At 32.5% G+C, this 21437-nt stretch overlaps 2 protein-coding genes, 4 non-coding genes and 1 pseudogene across 7 annotated transcripts; 6 read left to right on the forward strand and 1 right to left on the reverse strand.

Moving 5' to 3' along the window:
- The first annotated feature begins 2562 nt into the window (after positions 1-2562).
- On the forward strand, positions 2563-7220 carry LOC143531143 (protein MEI2-like 2). Of its 2 annotated transcripts, none has more exons than XM_077026507.1 (13): positions 2563-2709; positions 3726-3788; positions 3871-3987; positions 4069-4469; positions 4549-4707; positions 4778-4894; positions 4971-5122; positions 5192-5283; positions 5375-6056; positions 6137-6221; positions 6313-6381; positions 6461-6640; positions 6775-7220. In XM_077026507.1, exons 2-13 carry the CDS (start codon positions 3758-3760, stop codon positions 6877-6879), a joined length of 2190 nt encoding a protein of 729 aa, XP_076882622.1. In that variant the 5' UTR covers positions 2563-2709; positions 3726-3757; the 3' UTR covers positions 6880-7220. The 2 variants fall into 2 exon arrangements, with proteins under 2 accessions (XP_076882622.1, XP_076882623.1); XM_077026508.1 differs by having other exon boundaries at positions 3747-3788.
- Positions 7221-7390: 170 nt separating this feature from the next.
- LOC143531152 (small nucleolar RNA Z279/snoR105/snoR108) lies at positions 7391-7531 on the forward strand (annotated as a pseudogene).
- Positions 7532-8986: 1455 nt separating this feature from the next.
- Positions 8987-9091, forward strand: LOC143531157 (small nucleolar RNA Z279/snoR105/snoR108). Its single transcript, XR_013134980.1, has one exon. It is a non-coding gene; the product is annotated as a small nucleolar RNA Z279/snoR105/snoR108 (small nucleolar RNA).
- Positions 9092-10474: 1383 nt separating this feature from the next.
- On the forward strand, positions 10475-10582 carry LOC143531156 (small nucleolar RNA Z279/snoR105/snoR108). Its single transcript, XR_013134979.1, has one exon. It is a non-coding gene; the product is annotated as a small nucleolar RNA Z279/snoR105/snoR108 (small nucleolar RNA).
- A 1099-nt stretch (positions 10583-11681) lies between these two features.
- LOC143531154 (small nucleolar RNA Z279/snoR105/snoR108) lies at positions 11682-11786 on the forward strand. The gene has a single exon (XR_013134977.1). It is a non-coding gene; the product is annotated as a small nucleolar RNA Z279/snoR105/snoR108 (small nucleolar RNA).
- A 1296-nt stretch (positions 11787-13082) lies between these two features.
- LOC143531153 (small nucleolar RNA Z279/snoR105/snoR108) lies at positions 13083-13189 on the forward strand. Its single transcript, XR_013134976.1, has one exon. It is a non-coding gene; the product is annotated as a small nucleolar RNA Z279/snoR105/snoR108 (small nucleolar RNA).
- A 276-nt stretch (positions 13190-13465) lies between these two features.
- LOC143531121 (ribose-phosphate pyrophosphokinase 4-like) lies at positions 13466-17217 on the reverse strand. Its single transcript, XM_077026496.1, has 7 exons — positions 17038-17217; positions 15147-15462; positions 14959-15054; positions 14378-14446; positions 14180-14308; positions 14002-14101; positions 13466-13784 (listed from the first exon to the last, which is right to left on the reverse strand). The coding sequence occupies exons 1-7, from the start codon at positions 17151-17153 to the stop codon at positions 13651-13653; spliced, it is 960 nt and encodes a 319-aa protein (XP_076882611.1). The 5' UTR covers positions 17154-17217; the 3' UTR covers positions 13466-13650.
- Between the last annotated feature and the right edge of the window lie 4220 nt (positions 17218-21437).

The following is a 21437-nucleotide window of genomic DNA, read 5'->3' on the forward strand; positions in this document are numbered from 1 at the left end:
GTTCTTTATATAAGGCAGGCCGGCAGTGAAAAAAGCGAGCTTGATGCTACGTCACTTGTTGCGTCATGTTTTATGTATAAATAAAAAATTTTTACTAAAATAGGCATGTTTAACCAAAATTTTACCAAAATAGACATGCCTCTTTTAGCCTACATCCCTCTAATCATTGATTTTTCGATCAATAAACAACTGACATGCCGCCACTTTATGGACACGAAATTTTATGAAAAGTATACGGGACCCACCTTTAGCCAATAAAATTTCGACACGTGTCAATGGCGGCTAAACTTAGCCTACATCTATGGTTATTTAGCCGGCATCATTGACTTTTAGCCGGCTTCGAGATACGTGTCTATTCACTTAGCCAGGCTAAAAGTCAATAATGTCGGCTAAATAACCATAGATGTAGGCTAGGTTTAGTCGTCTTTGACACGTGTCGAATTTTTATTGGCTAAAGATGGGTCCTCATAAAATTTTGTGCCCATAAAGTGGAGGCTAAGGCTTAGCCGACTTCGGTGACGTGTCAATTGTTTATTGGTCGAAAAATCAATAATTAGAGAGATATAGGCTAAAATAGACATGTCTATTTTGATAAAATTTTGGTCAAACATATCTATTTTAGTAATTTTTTCATAAATAAAAATCCTTCACCACCTCATTTCTTATTTCCTATTCTAATCAACTTATTTTTCAAACGTGGCAAATCTTTTGAACTCCATCGTATAAAGTTTAATAATTATTTAAACCATTTCAAATATAAATAAATATGAGGTCAATGCATTCCTAACTTATATTTAAAAGATTATATATATTATAATATGTAGAATATCTAAGAATCAAATCAAACGTTATTCCCCATCATTCCAATCACACAAATATATATAAAAATAAATAAATTTTAACATCTTTTATAGTTGACACAAATCTTTTTCTAGAAACGGATTAAACCATCGTGATCTTAGTTTCTCTGTCTTGGTGATGAAAATGTCTTTATTCATATGAACGATCCAATGACTTTTTTTATATAGTTTCTTTTTCTTTGTGATGGAAATGTCGACCGATACTGTTTATCATATGATGTTAGCTACTTCATCAGAAAATTCAAGAGGTTAATTAAGAGTTAAGAAAGTTATGGTTAAAAAAGGAATCAAACATACGGTACTTAAATCAAAAGTAATCAAATTCTAAAATAAACTTGGATCCCAGGCATTAACTTATTCTTTAACAACCAAGCCAACTTTTTTTACATAGAAAATTTCCCAAAACATCCATTTTTATATAAAATTGTATGTTTCAACATTTATCTTAAACAATCATGTATAGGATCTCTATGTTTAATATTCATAACTTATTACGTCATTTAACTAATGAAAATAAAAGAAAACAATTATGAAAATTACTACTGTAGTTTGATCATTTAGTAAACATGTCATTTTCAAAGAAACTAAATGAAGATTTTAACTGCAGCTAATGTAAAGAATGTAAGAGAGGAAAACTAACGATAAATATATAAAAAATATTATTTAGATGAAAATAAAAGATAAAATGCAATAACATTTTAGTTTAGTTATATATTTATATATCAGAAAGAGACGTGAACACCCTAAATTATGTTACAAAAGTAAACATAAAGAATTAAAAATATATCATAACTAAAGTTGTATTTTTTTTTGTGTAATTTTGTCCTTTTTTATTATTATTATGACCATGAATTAAAAAGATATTTTTATTATTAAAAAAATGATATATGTATATTCCTGGAAGAGAAGATATAGATATTGGAAGTGGACAATAATAATAAGTTGTCGTTGTTTGTACTTTATAATAATAACTAGTTTTTATTCCCGTATTACGGGGGTTGTTTTATATTGTTTGTTCTAATATTTATTTATTTATTGAATTTACTTTTTTTTTATTGTATGAAAATTAATAATATACTTATGGTTTAATGATAAATTGTTTAAGAAAAATGAGATGTTATAACCCGGTTTAAAAGCTATATGGTTTTGATGAGACCCAAAACCCGTTTATTTTTTTTACTATAAAATTGGTTTTTTAATTATAAATAATATTTATAAAAGTTAATAATATACTTATAGTTTGATAAGACCCAATACCTGTTTATTTTTGTTACTATAAAATTGGTTTTTAAATTTAAATAATATATATGTCTTTTTTTAAAATAAATAAAATATTAATTTTTAGTATATCTTATTTTATATGATTTTTACATCAATAATTTGGTGAGAATAATTTTTTATTTAATGAGATGTTATAACCCATTTAAGCAATATATGGGTTTGGTAAGACCCATACCCATGAATTCGGGTCAAATGCATGAGAAGCATCCATTTAAAAATCAAGCAAATCTGGCGACTCCAAAAAAAAGGAGAGCGACCACATCACGACACGTAGGGCTTTTTTTATGTTTTCGTTTATATATATTATAGATAGTCTAGTAGTTAATTAATAATAATAATAACTTAGCATCCATCCATCCATGGACCATCCATCCAATGATTGTATTGTAGAGTGAAGAAGTTGATGATGATCGGCGGAAGTAGATGAGTATACGAAATACCTTCTCTCGCCTTCTACGGAACCACTGTTCTTCTTATTAATTAATTCATTATATTATAATCAATACAAATACAATACAATTCAATTCAATTCAATTCAATTCAATCCCGTAACAACAACCCACCTAAGGTTAGTTCTTTCATTCTTTCTTCCTCTTATTATTATTATTATTGGATCATCATGATTGAATCGGGTATTTTACTTTCTGGGTTGCTAAATAATTAAAACTGATCATGTGAATTTCATGTGATTGAGTCAATTGACACGTGTTGACCATATTATTTTGGGTGTAATATATTATATATATATATATATATGTGTGTGTGTGTGTGTTTGATGGTGATTTTGTAGTTGAAGTTATGGCTGGTTGGTTTGATTCTGATTTTTATGAATCCCGAAAAGCGGGTTCGTGTTTGGTCCTGTAATGGAAATTGCTACTTTCTCTATGGAGGGTTTTCTTTTTGAACCAAATTCATAGAGTTGTATACGAGTCGAGCTCGTTTTACTTTCACGGAGCTCTATTTCTAAAACTCGAGCTTGGTTTTGGCTGGTTTGTTTTTAGTTAATTTATAGTTATTTTTGTATATATTTTCAGCTATGAATTTTATATTTAACATAATATGTATTATTTACTTGTTTTTATCTTAATTTAATGTATTACTAGTTATTTTTAATTATTTAGTTGTTTTTATCATCATTTAATGTATTATCTATTATTTTGATTATTTAGTTGTTTTTATCTTAATTTAATGTATTATCTAGTTATTTTTATTATTTAGTTGTTTTTATTATAACTTTATGTATAGCTATAATTGTTAAATAAATATATAAATTTAGCATATTAAATGAAATTTTATAAATAGTAGAAGCTCGTTTAGGCTGACGAGCCGGCTCAAGTTCGATAAGTGAAACCCGGGCTCAGGCTCGGACTCGTTTATTAAACAGCCTTATTTTTAGGCTCAGCTTGAGTATCTCGTGAGTGGCTCGGCTCGTTTACACACCTAAATATAACCTCCTTGACAACTGCCATAATCACAAAAGCAAAAAAAAATTAATAATAATAAGAAAATTGATAATATTATCTTTGTTCCATTGTTTCTGTCTTATATAATGAAAGGATTTAGCATATAGTTTTTTGGTAATAGGTTTACTTGGGTTTGTGGTAGGAAGTGATTCAATGGAGAAGAACTTGAAAAAATCTTTTTCAGGTGAGTTGTTATATTTTTATGGTAATGTTAATATAATTTGGTCACAAATAATAATACGAATTTGTATATTTTCATCATACAGGTCTGCCTGAATCTTATGCAGCACCGACCGTGTTTCAAGAAGTGGAAAACGTGTATCGAGCATCGACTGATATCAGTTTGTTTTCAAGCTCATTACCGGTCATTGTACATGAAAAATGTACGATAAATATTAATCTGTTACATTATTCAGTTGTATTTTATTTTTTATACAAATTAATTTAAACATAATTTTGTGAAGATGGATTTCCTCTAGAAGATGAGAGTGAAGACATCACAACTAGTTTAACCGGAAGCATGCTTCCAGGCGAAGAAGACGAGATATTATTTACAGGAACGGACGATTTTGACCTTGGTGATTTACCTACTCAGTTAGAGGATTTGGATTTGGAAGATGATCTTTTCGAAAGTGGAGGTGGAATGGAAATGGACTCTGATTCCCATGATGGTATCAGATTCGGTCTATCTAATTCAAGGTTATCCGATAACGTTCCTTTAACTGGTGTTAACCGTCACGAGCTTCCCAATGGTGGGGTCCCGGTTGTTGGAGAACACCCGTACGGAGAACACCCTTCGAGAACTTTGTTTGTTAGGAATATAAATAGTAATGTTGAAGACTCTGAATTGAGATCACTCTTTGAGGTATTCATCATTTTGAAGATCTTGTTTAGTTATTTGTTGTATTTATTATTAACTTTTGAGAAATAATTATTTTGTGTAGGAATATGGGGAAATCCGAAATTTATATACCGCGTGTAAGCACAGGGGTTTTGTGATGATATCTTATTATGACATTAGACACGCGCGCGCTGCAATGAGAGAGCTTCAAAATAAGCCTCTGAGAAGAAGAAAATTAGATATTCATTTTTCAATCCCTAAGGTTTGTAATTTTTTTTTTATCTGTTATCTTTTTGTATCTTTTTATTTATATTTTTATATGATATATTTAGGATAATCCATCAGAAAAGGATATTAACCAAGGAACTCTTGTTGTTTTCAACTTGGATGCGTCGATATCGAGTGACGATCTTCGTCATATATTTGCGGTTTATGGGGAAGTCAAAGAGGTATTTGACTCTCTTAAGTTTTAAAAAAGTTAAAATCTTTAAATTATTTTTTAATTATTTTTCGTTTAAAAAACAGATAAGCGAAACACCACACAAGAGGCACCACAAATTTGTTGAGTTTTATGACGTCAGAGCAGCGGAAATGGCTTTAAAAGATTTAAACGGGAGTGAAATCGCAGGAAAACGAATAAAACTCGAGCATAGCAGGCCCGGTGGTGCTCGTAGAACGTATGTATTTTTTATATTTGCTAGTAAAACCATATTTGTAATATTATACTAATGTTTTTATATGTATAGTTTGATGCAACAACTGAGTCTAGCACTCGAACAGGATGAAACCCGACCCTTCTGGCACCATGCTGGTTCACCAGTGGTCAACTCTCCTCCTGGTTAGTTAGTTGACCCGTTCAAAAGTTAACGGGTCAAAATGTCACCTCTGTTATATTTTTTATAATTATTAATATTATTATTATGTGGCAGGTAGCTGGACCCATTTTAGCAGTCCAAGAGAACACGGTTCACCGCAAGGGTACAGTTGGTCACCAGGGTTCGGACAACTTAGCCCGGTTCACAACCCGTTGCCTGGACTGGCATCTATACTTCCACCACATATGTCAAACCCTGTAAAGATTGCACCAATTGGAATAAAGTCAACTCTAGGAATTGACCATCAACAATCACATACCTCCAGTCCAGCAAGTTCACCATCTCTCAACAATTCAAATTTTGACCCGTCTAGCATCGGTCGGTTATCGGGTCCAGAGTTTCTCTGGGGAAGTCAAACTACTTACTCTGACCACCAAAGCTCTCCTTCAGTGTATGCCAGTCCTAGTCAGCATGGCTCGTTTCTGGGCCCACGCCATCTTGTAGGTTCTGCCCCTTCCAATGGTGTGGGGCCCATTATTAGTAACGGAAGTGGAAGTGGTTCGCCTATTTCACGAATGACCTTTTTTCTTAATAAAGGACCGGTTATTATCGGAAATGGTTCTTATCAAGGACGGGGAGTGTTAAACGAGGGCTTTATCGAATGTAACTATCCTCGGCGAGTTGACTATACTGTTAACCAGATGGCGGGAAATAAACAGTATCAACTGGATTTGGAGAAGATAATTAACGGGGAAGATTCTAGAACGACATTGATGATCAAAAATATTCCTAACAAGTAAGAAAGTGATAATCTTTTTATTTAGTTAAGTTAAAGTAGATTTTTTGGTTGGTTAATAACATTTTTTGAAATAAAAGGTACACTTCAAAGATGTTACTTGCAGCAATTGATGAAAATCACAAGGGTACTTATGACTTTGTGTATTTACCGATTGATTTTAAGGTAATTAGATAGTACCATGAACTCATGAAGTCAACTTTATAGTCAAACCGGTGTAAGTTTAGTAATTTGATTTTATCTTTAATGTTCACAGAATAAATGCAATGTGGGCTATGCATTCATCAACATGGTGTCACCTTCACATATTGTATCCTTTTATGAGGTTCTATTTTTTTTTATTATTATTATTATTATTTTTTTAATTTTCATATGAATGTTAATGAAATTTACTTTTTGTGCAGGTATTTAATGGGAAAAAATGGGAGAAATTTAACAGTGAAAAGGTTGCTTCGTTGGCGTATGCAAGGATCCAAGGGAAAGTGGCTCTAATTACACATTTTCAAAATTCGAGTCTAATGAACGAGGATAAATGGTGCAGACTGATTATCTTCCAGTCAGAGGCCCAAGAAAATGATAATCAGGTAACGTTGACCACTTGTTTGACTTCGCATATGTGTTTTGACTACTATATTTCCATTCAAAGATTTAAATTATTATTTTCATTATTTATGATAATATGCTAACTTCATTTGTTATCAATTTTATATTTTTTCAGGATTCTATTCCTTACCATAACATGAACATATGCATTCGTCAACCAGACGGATCATACTCGGTGGATTCACTAGATGGTTCAACAAGTAGTCCGGAAAAAAACTAGACTTGAAAAAATATGATTTTTAACGAGCCGATGTAAACCAATAAAAGGGAAGTTGGTTTGTTGTATTGTGAGGAACAAGTTTTATGGGAATTCGAGAAGACCGTGAAGCAGAGATATTCGTAACAATGTGCAGTCTGTGTGTAATTAAACTAGCGAATGCTTTCTAATAATATGTGTAAATAAATCCCTGCGAGTTAGAAGTTTAGTGTCATGGGGCTGTTTTCAAGTGTATAGAACGGAGACAGCAGACCCGTCGTAATCTGTTGGTGATCTTATATGTATGTATATATTGACACATTGTAATCCAGTAAGTTGTTTGTATAATAATTTGTGTAGACTTGCTTATCATACTCTCATTGTGCTTATATACATGTAAAGCTTATAAACATGGAAGTACTTAGAATAATTTTGGTTCCATATCGAAGTTGGAACAAAAAGGATTGGTAGGTTGATGCTATAAAATGAGAGTAAGGGTGGAGTTAAATTCATGATCCTTCAGGCACGTTTTGATGGGAAGTGATGAGTGGTCAATACTCGCACGTAAACATGAGAGAAGGGGTGTCCGCCCAAAGCCTGTTACGATGAGAGAAGGGTGTCCGCCCAAAGCCTGTTACGACAATTGGGCGCCTCTAATTTTAAACCATCTGATCCCTATTTTTTATAATATAATATTTTTTTGTTTTTTTTCTTTTTTTATGTATAATTTTTTGTTTTTTTTCTTTTTTTGAAATTGTTTTCTGATTTCTAATTTTTATAATATTTTTTGTTTTTTTTTTCTTTTTTGAAATTGTTTATTGTTGAAGTTAAAACGTTTTAGATTTCTTTTGATCATTTTCTTTTTTTGTTTCAGAAACATATTTTTATAATAATTTTAATTTTTTTAAAGTTATTTTTCGCTTTAAGTTAAAACATTTTTATGTTTCTCTAACCATTTTCTGTTTTGTTTAGAAACCAACTTTTATTCAAAAATCAAGTTTTCAAAATCTAGGAACTGCTTTAAATAATCTATACTCATTATAAAACTTTAAGAGGGCATGCTAAGAATTTTGTTTAATTTACTTTTACAAGTTACTATTCATTTACTTTTTCTTATACAATTAAAATTTAATTATTCAATTTCTATTGATGATCTCCTAGTTTACATCTTAACCATCTAATTAACACTTGATGTGTTCGCTTTAAATAATTACAACTTTTTAAAGAAGTAAAATGTTTTTTAGTCACTAGTCAGGCATTCAACTCACTAAACTCTTAATGACATAGGTTTCTTTATTTTATTTAATTTATTAATTCATAATTAATAACTTCAACTCTTTTTATTTTTATTTGTCTATACAACTACAAAAGCAACCCATTCCATGGTTTAAACATGTTTGCCACAACATGTAACTTAATTAACACTTAAATTTTTTTATAATCAACAATGGTCATATTTCACACCACCGTGAAACGCAGTCTCTCCACTGGCCTGTTAATAATCATGTTTTGGTTCACTCTTCAAATGACTGGAATCCCTCTTGGGAATAAATTTTCAAATATTATGCCTCATACCATTGTTTATGTGGTTCTTAGACCAAACCTAATGGTGAGTATTTTTGTCAAAACCATTGTTTAATCATGTCAAAACACATTCATATCAAATGGTTTAGTACCCATACCCAGCCAAACAACCATTTTATACCATTTTTAATCTTGTATTAATATGATTATAAAAATAGAATCGTTACAATCACGAATTTAAATTTTGAATCGATGTGATACTTCGCAAACTTCATTTGTTATGAATCTCAACTTTAGGATTATATTCCCAATAATAATATTAACATATGTACTCGTCAACCGATCTTACTAAGTAAATTTCATTAGACTGTTAGAAAGACGATTTTAGATGATTTGTTCATTAGTTTGTTATTATTTTGGTTAAAAACCCGATAACGAGAAGTTGATTTGTTCATTAGCATCAAGTTTGATACAAATTTGTTGAAATGAAAGATTAAAGAAGTAAACTCCCACACCGAAATTAGAAGAAAGTGAATGGCACTAGGGATGCTATAGAAAGGGATTAAACGTTCTCTTGGAAGTCATGATCTTTCAAGCAAGTTTTAATGGGAAGTGACGAGTGGTCATCACTCGCATATAAACATGCGAGATGGGGTGTTCCCCTAAAGTTTTTACGACAATTGGCACCTCTATTCTTAAACCATTTGATCCCTATTTCTTAATGTTCTCAAAAAAAAGTTGTCTTTTAAAAAAAAATTATTTTGTTTAGTCTTTTAATAGTTTTTGGTCAAAAACCTTTCTTTTTTGTTCTTTTTAAAGACAAGATATTTTCTAAAGTGTTTTACTTTTAATTATTTTGGTTTAGACTTCAAAATTTTTTTTGACAAAATTACGTTTCCTTATAATTTTTATGTTAAAAACAAGATGCTTTATAAAGTGGTTTATTTTAATTATTTTGTTTACAAAATTGTAATATGAGTTGGCATTTGCAAATTAAAAAACGTGTAAGCTTATGATGTGCTAGATTGACATAGAAGTGACTAATGCAAAGATGCACACAATTGATTGACAAAACCATACAGCCCCATATATACTTTTGAAATATCTGCACAATACTGATTGACAAAGCCATACGCCATACGACCCAAATATGCTTTTGAAATATTTTAATATCAGTAAGTGTTTTGTCTTTCAATACTCTCATTGTTAAGGCATTTGAACAAAGATGCTTTGTGCATATCACTAAAGGTTTATAATCACATGCATAACATAAAAAACGGAAAAAAGTGGACGAAAGGGTAGATGGTTATCAATATGCTCAGACTGTAGATATCAGGCCATGAGGTATGCTCTAACTCATCTTAACTCTACATAAGCTTCACATCACTTATTTTTTCTCTTTCACTCCATGTCATTCAAAGGAAATGGTTTAACCCATTTAACTCCATCTCTCTCCTATTAATACATAACTAAAATAACAAATCAATTAGTAATTAATACATAGTAAATGCATATTGTTCCTTTTAACCCGTTAAAAGCATAACCCATGAGCCTTTTTAACACACTTAACACAAGTGGGGAGTGGTTTAATCCATCTTTAAAGTGTCATGTCATTTTAACATTTGTAGGGGTTAGAGTATACCCCCATGGCCTCACACTAAACCCAGTCATCGAGCTCTCCTAGGCGTTTCATTAAACAATAACCGGACATCATCAAGTGTCTAAACATGACCAAAACATATTACGCCGCTATATCAGTATAATATAACAAAACCATATGAAAATAACAACCGCCAATGGCGACTAAAGTAGTCCAAAAGGATTAAGGAAACCAATGATAAAAGAAAAAAATGATTTTTTGAACTCTAATAATCCAGGTGGATAACAGCATTGTTTGTTGATTAGATGACAAAATTAGTTATTGGATTACTCATGATCAGTGTAAAAGTGTTGTGGTTGGTTTCCTATTATTAGCATCATCGTAGGTTATATTGGTCCCATATCGAAACTGGAAGTAAAAGGAGTGGTCGGTGGCTATTATATAAAGGGGTTAAGTGTGAGGTTGAAAATCATGATCCTTCAGGCGCGTTTTGATGGGAAATGATGAGTGGTCAATGCTTGCACATAAACATGCGAGAAGGGGTGTTCGCCCAAAGCCTGTTACGACAATTGGGCACCTCTAATCTTTAAACCATCTGATCCCTATTTTTTTCCCCTATTTTAAAAATATATATATATATATATATTTCAAGTTTTTATGTTTTTGATTATTTTTTATCTTTTTTAATGAAACTTTTTAAAATTTCTATTTTTGTTTTCTTATAAACCTTTTTCATATATTTTCAAACAGACTTTTTAAAATATTTTTCTACACAACAAATAAATTTTCAGCTCTAATCCTAGATCCAGTTACATTTCTACAAATCCGATAATCATTTTAGTTTTTAACAACTTAACATATTTCTTATCATATTTTGAAGATATAGAAAGTTTTTGTTTTAATTCAGGTAAAGAGGAAGGTAATGAGACGGTATCATCTAATACCATATCCGGTCCAAACCAACATATTATTTTAAAACTGTTCTCGTACCCAGTACTAACCAAATACACGTGCTAAGTTCTCGGGTTCTCCCTTTGGGTTCTTTGGCCATCTAATATGTGAGAGAAACCTACCTTTCGTGCTTGGTGAGCATTTGAGATCCCTGATGGCGTATATTGTGTTGAAGTGATACCTATATTAATTCGATCGATTGCTTAAAGTTCATGGTAGCATTGGGCCAAGAACGTATATAGAAAAAAAAAATCTATCATATTAATGCAACAACTTGGTAAATCCGTTCTTACCTACATGCTATCTCTGTAGACCATGAGAACAAGGTGCGGCGGGAAGAGGATTGTAGCATGATAGAAGCAAGGAGATCAACCTCTTTCAAATATACTAAAATGATATTTTTAATCGACACAATGTAACTGAATTCTTGTGTTAATCAAACAAATCATCCTTTTTGCGAGGCAAATCTTTTTCTGTTATATATAAGGACAACAAGTTACACTGAAAGTTTAAAACTTTGAAACCTGACACAGAAGGTCTAACATGATTGTAGTTTGTGGCCTCGGAAGTAATTGTTGTTTTAATATACAAATGTTGGTGTTGGTCCCCTATTCTTTCTACCATCATGGTTAGAGGTTGAATATTATTAGTCACACATCGAAGTTAGAAGAGATTAGATGGTTTAGAGGATACTATAGAAAGCCATTAGGGTGTGAAGGGAAAGTCATGATCCTTCGAAGCAAGTTTTAATGGGAAGTGATGAGTGGTGATTACTCGCACATAAACATGCGAGATGAGGTGTTCAATCAAAGCCTTACAACAATTGGACATCTCCATTCTTAAACCATCTGCTCCCTATTTTTTAACTGTCTTAAATTTTTTTATTTATTTTAGTCTTTAATAATTTTTTAGCAAGACCCTTTTTTTCTTTTTTGGTTGAAATGAAAGACAAGATGTTTTTTTTTTTTTTTAATTTATTTGAGTCTAATACTTTTTGGCCAAAAACCTGTTTTTTTAAAAAAATAAATTTGAAAGACAGGATGTTTTGTAAAGTGGTTTACTTTAATTATTTTGTTTTAGACTTTAATGATTTTTGACAAATTAACTTTTCTTATAAAATTTGTGTTAAAAAGAAGATGCTTTGTAAAGTGGCTTACTTTAATTATTTTGTTTACAGAAGTGTAATATTCGACTCATTTTTTGTGTAGGTAATTTTCATTTAATATAATTTTTTTAACATTTATTTTTTCCTCAAAATTCATCAAAGATGTAAAAGTGATTTGAGAAGGCAATAACCATTTTCAACGGCAAGGGTCATAACCAACTCCGTTTTCATTGACAAAGTGTCGTACCCGTCGCCATTTATAGTTGACAAGAACCACACATCGCCATTTGCATTGGCAATGTGTTATCTCATACCGACAAAAACTCTTACATTCATTTACGAAGGCTGACAAGCCTGTAAGTTTAAAAAACCATCGGCATTGTCATTGGCAATAGATCCTGCAAGATTCAAGACTTCAAAAGGAGTGTTTTTTCAATACTTTTTACAACACGAGAGCATGAACCAGTGACCCAAAACTAGTTTTCTGCATACTTAATAACAAGACATTGATATTTCACATACAGGTGTGGTCAAACGTAAACGGTTGATTAACATGTCAAAACATATCCGTACAAAAACATATAATGATTTAGCATCAAGTGAACGTGTAAACTCGACATTTTGCCACTACAAACAACCTTTGTCATCGAAAACAAAATCTTTTGTATATAGACAATGTAAATTGTAAAACAAAATTACAGACAAATTGGAAACTAATTTTTCTTCCAGTAAGAGGCCAACATTTTAACTTAACAGTTTGAATGCGCCCGTTTCCAGGCTAATCCTAAACTTTCTCATTTAATTGTTGTTAAACGTATTTTTAGATATCTGAAAGGGCAACCGAAGCTAGGTCTTTGATATCCCAAAAACTCAGATTTTGATTTATATGCTTTTGCTGATAGCAATTATGGTGAAGATGATATTGACAGGAAGTCTACGTCTGCTGGATTATATCGTAGTTAGAAGAAAGTTGATTACTTGGGTGGATGCTATATAAAGTGGTTAGAGATGTATTTGTAAATCATGATCCTTTAGGCACGTTTTGATGGGAAGTAGTGAGTGGTCATTGCTCGCACATAAGCATGCGAGTCGGGGTGTTCGCCCAAAGCCTGTTACAACAATTGGGCACCTCTGTTCTTAAACCATCTGATCCCTATCTTTTAATCCCATTTAGTTATTTTACATTGTTTTTATTTAGTTTGTTTTGCTTTAATCACTTCACTTGTTTTTATTTACTTTGTTTTTAAATTAGAAAAACAAAATGTTTATTAAAAACTTTAAATATTAAATTAAACTAAATAAAAAAATATTTTGTATTGGTAAGTGATTATTTCAAAGAAAAATGAAAACAAAAGGAAAACAATAAGTTATCAATGTTTTTCACACAAGACCTATTCTTTATGAAACACCATGTCCTAATAAACCATCATTAAACAAACCATCCCCTTGGGGCTAACCAAGTTTTTGTTATTAAGAATTCTAGGTCCCATCAAAAAAATGAATGATTACATTGCATCAAATGGCACACATGCGGTTAGACATGATGAATAATCACTAATCACTGGCTAACGACTCGTTTATTTGTTAAATAAACCACAACAATACAAGCAACCCATCATATTTGAAGTGCATCTGCAATCGATCCTGCAAGACTCAACACCTCAAAAGGAGCTTTGTTTTCAATGCTTTTCACAGTAGGCGGGCATGAATCGGTTATCCAAAAGTAGGCAAACGCCTTGTTTGAGTTCTCTGCACATGATAATAGTAAATATGAGAACCTGTATCTCTATCGACATGACTATTAATAAACAGATTATAGGCCATCTAAGTATGTATCCTGATTAATTTACCAAATCTAACAAAAAACATGTTGAATATAAACAAAGTAATAACTTTTTTACTTTACAACATAATAAGATAATCAAGGATATTTTTGGTTATCGAATATTTTAAGGTTTATTCTTACCACCATTTTTGTGAACAAATTTTTCCCATGAGTTTTTAGGAAACACTGCATGAGTGACATAAGCACTGACTTTAGTTGCACCATGAGCTGCCAAAACTTTCTGCAACAAAAGAATTATCATAACCATAATTATTCAACAAACTTATCCTGTAAAATATACAGTGTGTCGAAAAAGTACCTGGCATTCAATTAAAGTGCCTCCAGATTGCACTAAATCATCAACAATAACTACATGGAAACCGCTAGGATTACCTTCTTTCAACCTTACTATTCTTTTATCACCCTCACGAACTTTTGCACAAACCACCTGATAGTAAAATATTATATAAAGTTATACATTTTCAATTTGCTATTTTTGTAATAATATTCAACTCACCATGGGAAAGTGATCCAACTGCTTGTGGAATCGTTTCCAAGCTCCATCATCCGGAAACGCAATTACAATCTAAAGACCATATGTCCATATGAAAGAATCGCATTATCATCATAATATGTGAAAACAATATTCTTGAAAAGTGTATTATCTGGTATAATACAAGAACATCATGAATATATCAATTTTGACATAGGATATTAACAATATAAACTTGACCCTTTAAAAATACAAAAATAGCATTTATTTTTTTTAATTTCCACCAATCACTGACAGATTAGACTCTCAACTAAAATCTCCTACGTTTGAGTGAAATCTCCTGCGTCACGTTTTAACTTTAAATAAAAAGAAATCATTTTTTTAAATACGCAGGGCCTCTGGATGCATGGATCTGCTGCGACATATTGAAATCTGTTGCATCAAAAGACATTTGTTGCACTCTGGTTGATTAGTAATTTTATAAAGTCAAGACTACTTTGTTTAATTTATTGGTCAAAATAGATATTTTCATGATTTTCCTTGATAATAATGAAAGTTAAATATAAGAAACATAAAACTGAAACAGAGACAAACGAGGCTGTTACGTTATCAGAATCCGGAAGCTCGTGAAGGCGTTGTTTCAATAACGGAATCCCAGTTTCAAAACACGGCAAAACATTGTCACTAAAGTAGAATCTTTCCTGCATAAAAGATAAATTATAGCATAATCTATATTAGAAATCGCTTAATGTTAGTTAATCAACAACAGATAACTTTAAGTACTTTAACTGACCTGCAAAGCATGAATGTCATATATGACAATGCTTGTGGGACCACCTCTTGATATTGGAATGTTAGATAATATTCTTGCCATGGTGAATGCAGTAGCCACGTCACCTTCTTCTTCCATTCTTTCAAAGGATCCGGTCGGGAAGAAAGGTAAAACCAAAGTGAAAGAAGCTACAAAGAGCCTTGGAAGCGCAAATATAACAGATAACTGCTCGAATATTACAGCCGGTGAGCTGAAAGATGCAAGAAAAGATACATGTTGCCCTCTAATATCTTGTGCATTGTTTATGAATAAGTTAGGAAATCCATCATCAAAACTCCTGAAAACAGTATATATGTTAAACAATAAATTACAATATCTTTCAGCATATGGCTTCAAATGTCAAAGATTTTCATTGATTTCGATTTAAAATTTAACAATATTCACTTTCAAGATAGGAACTAGCAAGTTCTCATAACCATCTTTCACTGTGTAAACGAGCCAAACCGTTCATGAGCTACTCAAGTTCGGCTCGCAAAAGGCTCAAAGTGATTCGAGCTTAAACAAGCTCGGGCCTAAATATAAGCTTGTTTAATAAATGAGCCCGAGCCTGAGCTTCACTTATCGAGCTTGAGCCTGTTTGCAAGCCTAAACAAGCCTAAGTATTTATATGAAATTATGAATTTCAATAATATATATTTATTTAATAATTATCTATATCATACTATATTATAATACATATAAGGAGGACAAAACCGTAATTTTACAAATTTTTAATAGTTTAAGCAATAACAGCATAAAAAACATATGGTATGATCCTTTAAAACATATTGTTGCCTTTTAAACCAACTACCCCACGATTTTTAAACGGCCATAACCTTTTTATACGCTAATATTTTAAAAATTTACATCATAAAAACGAGCATTTTTATTCTTTGTAATGGTATTGCAATAGTTTTTTTTTTAAATAAATATGTTACGTGATTACTAGTATTTGTGTTCCCCGTCGGCCGTCGCATTGCACGGGTATCCCTCTAGTTATTATATATTATGTTATAGAAAAATTAATAATTAAAATACATATGTATAGATAAATATAAATATATAAAATTTAGTTAAATATAATAAACGAGCCCAGCCCAATCCAAGCTTGAGCTTTAGAAATAAAGCTCGAAACGAGACGAGCTCAGGGCCTTAGTGGAAGTCGGTATCCACTCGTTCACAACCCTTTAGTTCCAATACAGAAAAACCACTAGAGTTGAAAATTAGGGCATCAATTTGAACTAAAAACAGTTTTAGATAGTTGAATCCCCCAAAAGCAATTCACATTTTATGGAGCGACAAATGGAGAGCTGTTCACGAGCCGTGCCGAACCGAGCGAAGGCTTGCTCATTTACAACCGAACGGCTGAAATTCGAACCGAGCAAAAACCAAAACGAGCGAAAATCGAATCGAACATCGAGCGATTTCGAGCATTATTTATTTCCTTTTTCACTTAATAAATTTCAATAAGAAACAAGTTTGAATGTTGTAAATTACATATTTTATAAATAAATTATTAGTTTTTAGACAAACTGTAATAGATTGTAAATTTTTATTAAAAATAAGTTTGAAGTGAGATATAATGATCATGTAAACAAACTTCTAGTATTCTATAAACTTGAAGCGAACAAATAAAATTATAAAATTGACGGAAAAGGAAATTTTAAAGAATTAAAGGGGTTAAAAAAATTTAAGCTTATATTTATGTGTTTTGTCTATATATTTATATTTGTTCATATATAATTATATATAAAATAAATCAAAAATATTCGAGCCAAACTGAACCGAGCAGACCTTTGCTCGTTGCTTGGCTCGTTTACAAACTGAACCGAGCATATAATAATAATAATAATAATATATTTGTTTATTAAACCTCCAGTTGATGGATTGAAGCTGAATGTGTTCCGATTGAGCAGCTATTTTGCGAGCTAGCTGTTCAACTTCAACGCAGTAGAACAGAAGCACCTGCTTCTTCTGCGGCTTCTCCATTTTGAATGTGTTAGGGTTTTGGTAATTGAAGAAGAAGACTGTTGGTAGTGGTGGATTCTGAAGAAATGAGAGTCACTTCTTTTTAAATATTATTATTATTATTAGGGCTTTGTTTTCAAAAGGCATGATTCGAACTAAAATGCCTTGCCACCTCAGCTTAATAATAATATAATAATAACAATAATATCTTTGGAAAAAATTTATAGAAAATGTTTTTAAAAGTTGAATATTGTCGTGTAAAATAAGTTTAAATAAAGAGTTAATTGTAACTGTGGTTTTTGTGGTGAAACTTAAAATTCAGGTTTCAACCACATGGTGATATTTTCGGTAGTTTTAGGGGTTAATGTATTTTCACCTCTAATCAAAACCTCGTTCCACACCCCCCCCCGGAACTTACAACCCTAAATTAGTATTTCTGTCGTCGTCTCCCACCTTCCCGATCATAAATATGGTTTGGATTTTTTATGCAATCCTTAATACCATGTTTTTCACAGGTATCAAAATTCACATTTTCCTCCGTTAATTCTTTTATTCGATTAAATTTAGTTTTAGGGCGATGCTTTGTAATTGAGACGATTATGTTATTGGTTTTATAGCCACAATTTGGCTGGATGTTAACTTTGACCACCTGAAACTTGAGTTGGTGGTTTTGGTGAAAATCTTACCATACATGATCTACAATTTCCAGTTTCAAGCGGGTGCTCAGAATCAAATTGAGTACGGTTAAGTAGTTGGTGGTTTAGGTGTTTTATATATTATTAACTTAACTAGTAATGACCTAGACTGGTAACCATGTATTTTGTATTATATCAACAACTAATCAGGGGCGTTTTGTATCAACAACTATAGTGGTAATCTTTTTATGCAGGGGCAATGTTGTATTAACTTATGTATAATTAACGTGGGGTGTGATTGTGTGTAAGGCCCCGTTACCAGTAGCCCTACTTTCGTGTTGGATTTACTCATAAACGCAGTTCTAAATATCAGAGTTAATTAAAACATTCGCGGAATATAAAAGCTTTCGTAAAACATTTCATAGCAAAACGCATCTTGTCTTAAAACAACATCTTGTCTTTCAAAATAAACAAAACATTAAACTTAAACGTCTTGAGTCTTCCGATGCCAGCCTCTTATTCAGTGCCACGTGTCTCCTCAAGCGAGCTGCCTCATCCTACTCACATGCGTGCATACTAAAAGTCAGCTACGCTGAGTGAGTTCTAGTTAATCATACATTATACAATACACATAAACTTATATCCTTTCAATCATACTTTCATACTTTCTTTTGTAATAACTTGCTTTCATATCTTATGTTATAAAGAGCATTACGCCCTACATTCCTCGAGTATTATTAGGCTCGGTACCCTCCTTCCTCGAGTATTATTAGGGCTCGGTACCCTCCTTCCTCGAGTATTATTAGGGATCGGTACCCTCTTTCCTCGAATATTAGTAGGGTTCGGTTCCCTAGTTCTCGAATATTAGTAGGGTTCGATTCCCTCTTCGTTACCATACAACCATACATCATACCTCGAGTATTATTAGGGCTCGGTACCCTTTTCATAACCATACAACCATACAACCATCCTTTCCTTCTTTTATTAACTTTATCACGTTCATACACATAAGCATACATATCATACTTACCTAATATATAGCGTTACAACCTGACAGTACGTGCAATATCCGAAGATCGTTCACGTACCATCAAGCAATCATTCATACATTTCACATTATTCACATAAGGCATACACTTATCTCTTAGGATAAGCGTATTAACAAACATATTGAGTATGCATACAACCCCGAAAACATAACACATAAATGGGGCTAGAAACTCACCTGAATCCTGTTACGCTCTCCGTTAATCGTTATTCCCTTCTTGAGCTGTGCACGGCTAACTGTATAATATTTATATGTATCAATTAACTACTACTACTCATGTTGTATTTCTATCTTTATATAACCCACAACGAACGGGGGTCGGGGGGCAGCGCCCCTGGCAGCGGGGTCTAGGGGCGGCAGCCCCTAGCAGGGTCCAAGGGGCAGAGCCCCTGGCTGGGGTCGAGCTGCCAGGTCAGCTTGGAAAAATTTTATTTCCATTAATTGTCTTAACACATTTTCCATTAGCATTTTGAATCATTGAATAATATGTTACTTAAAAGTTCAAGGGCTTATTTGTAATTAAATCATTCTTTTCTAAGTCCAGAGACCATTCTGTCATTATGTTAAACTTCTAATTCGTTATTCAGTCTTTAACGAATTGACTTATCTTAGCGAACTGGTCATTTGTAACGAACTGAACCCTCTAACGAACTAGACCTCTGACGAATCCGTCCTTGTACGAACCAGTCCACATAGCGAATCAGTTCAAGTAACGAATTGGACCTTCTAATTCGTTATCTCCTTTAACGAATGGCTATAACGAAATGGGGGGGGGGGGAGTTAATTCGTTATCTTTTCCTTAACGAATCAGGACACGAACTAAGGCTAGTTCGTTATCTTTCCTCAGCGAATCTACTTAACGAATCACCCTTAATTCGCTAAATTTCCGTTAGCGAACTAGGGTTAGGTCAGGGAATGTCAGAACATTCCCTGACATACCCTTAACCTCGTATTACTTTTCCGGCGCCGTCATTGCCGGAAAGCCGCCGGAAAAACGCGAACTCACCGGAAAAACGATTTTTAACTCGTTTTTCACCGTTTTTCGCCCCGTTCGATCCAGATCTGAGCTAGGGTGATCCCTAAGCTCATCATAGGTTCGGTTTATACCCGATTCCATCCGGATCTCGTGACTTAAACGGTTTAACGGTGTCGGCTCGTCGTTTCGTGACTATATCTAACGGGTTTAAGCTAATAAAATATCATACTAGTATTACCTCGGGTCGGTGCTCGGTTTCCTTCTTGGTTTCGGTGTAGATAGGGAAGAATTAGAGAGAAATCTTAAGTGTGTGTTTTGGGTGGTGTATGGAATATGTGTGAATGAGGATTAAATGGATATTAAGGGTTTATATATTTATGGATCATGAGCTTAAGCCCATGGTCTTTCCTTCTTTCTTTCCTAACCCAAGTCCATAACCCATATTCATTTACCCAGCACTGGCCCAACTCGTATTCTATTTATCTAAACCGATAACGACCCACTATAAAATAGACGATATTTATTCTATTAATAAAACCGAAATTAGGATGTTACATTGTGTCTGTATCTATGTATGTGTTGTTTTTGTGTATATGAATTTGTAAAACTGTGTGCATATGTATGGTTTTATGTTGTATGCATAACTAGATGTATGTGTGATTGTATTAAGGAGTCTAACTGTCTAAGTGTTTTGTTTGATTTTATTAGGTGTGTGTATGTATAATTAGATGCATGTATGTATAATTAATTTTACTAACTAGTATGTATAATTAGATGCATATGTTGACTTCGTTTGACTTCACAGAACAACAATAACAAACTAATTAGTTAAGGAATCAAGTGCTTGCAATGTATGTATGTGTATTTATGCATGGGCATAACAGTCTTTTTATATATGTATGTATGGTTGTGTGTGTCCTTATAACTGTATGCATCTGCGTATGCATATCTGTATATATGTATGTGTGTATATGTGTGTATCTGTATGTATGTATGTATGTATGTATGTATCTGTGTCTATATATGTGTTTGTGTGTATCTGTGTGTATTTTTATGTATGTATATGTGTATATACATGTATGTGTGTATATATATGTATGTATGTATTGTATGGATCTGAATGTATGTAAAGTCATAGTTGACCTCAGAAAGTCAAACTCTGTGTAGTGTGTATTGTATGGATTTGAATGTATATACATGTATGTATGCACCTTGTGTTCCGGTTGGTTAATGTTGTGTAAAGTCATAGTTTGACTTAGGAAAGTCAAACTATCGATAATTTTTATTTCATATCAATCTGGTTAATTTATACAAATAATTAGTTTAAATAGTCATATTTATGATTATTTATGTTTAGTAGATTGTAATAAGCAGCTTACAATAAAAGTCAACGAGTCAAAGATAGTCAACCATAAAAGTCAACATTTGGTTGGTTAAAACTGTTAGAGGGAATATATGTTAACAGACCGAGGCTCCATGTTGCAAGGGTACTTTTCGCATAAAACAAATTTTGGGTACACGACGAGGTCTCGATTGCAAAAAATAACCACCACAGGGCCCATATCAGCGAAAATGTCACCACGGGGTTGAAACCTGCGTTTTGGGTTCCACCACATGGACCATAATTGCAATTAACTCTTAAACAA

The sequence above is a fragment of the Bidens hawaiensis genome, unplaced genomic scaffold (assembly GCF_021521415.1).
Source record: "Bidens hawaiensis isolate Kalapana, Puna unplaced genomic scaffold, B.hawaiensis_p1.1 tig00009085_1, whole genome shotgun sequence".
Classification (NCBI taxonomy): Eukaryota; Viridiplantae; Streptophyta; class Magnoliopsida; order Asterales; family Asteraceae; genus Bidens; species Bidens hawaiensis.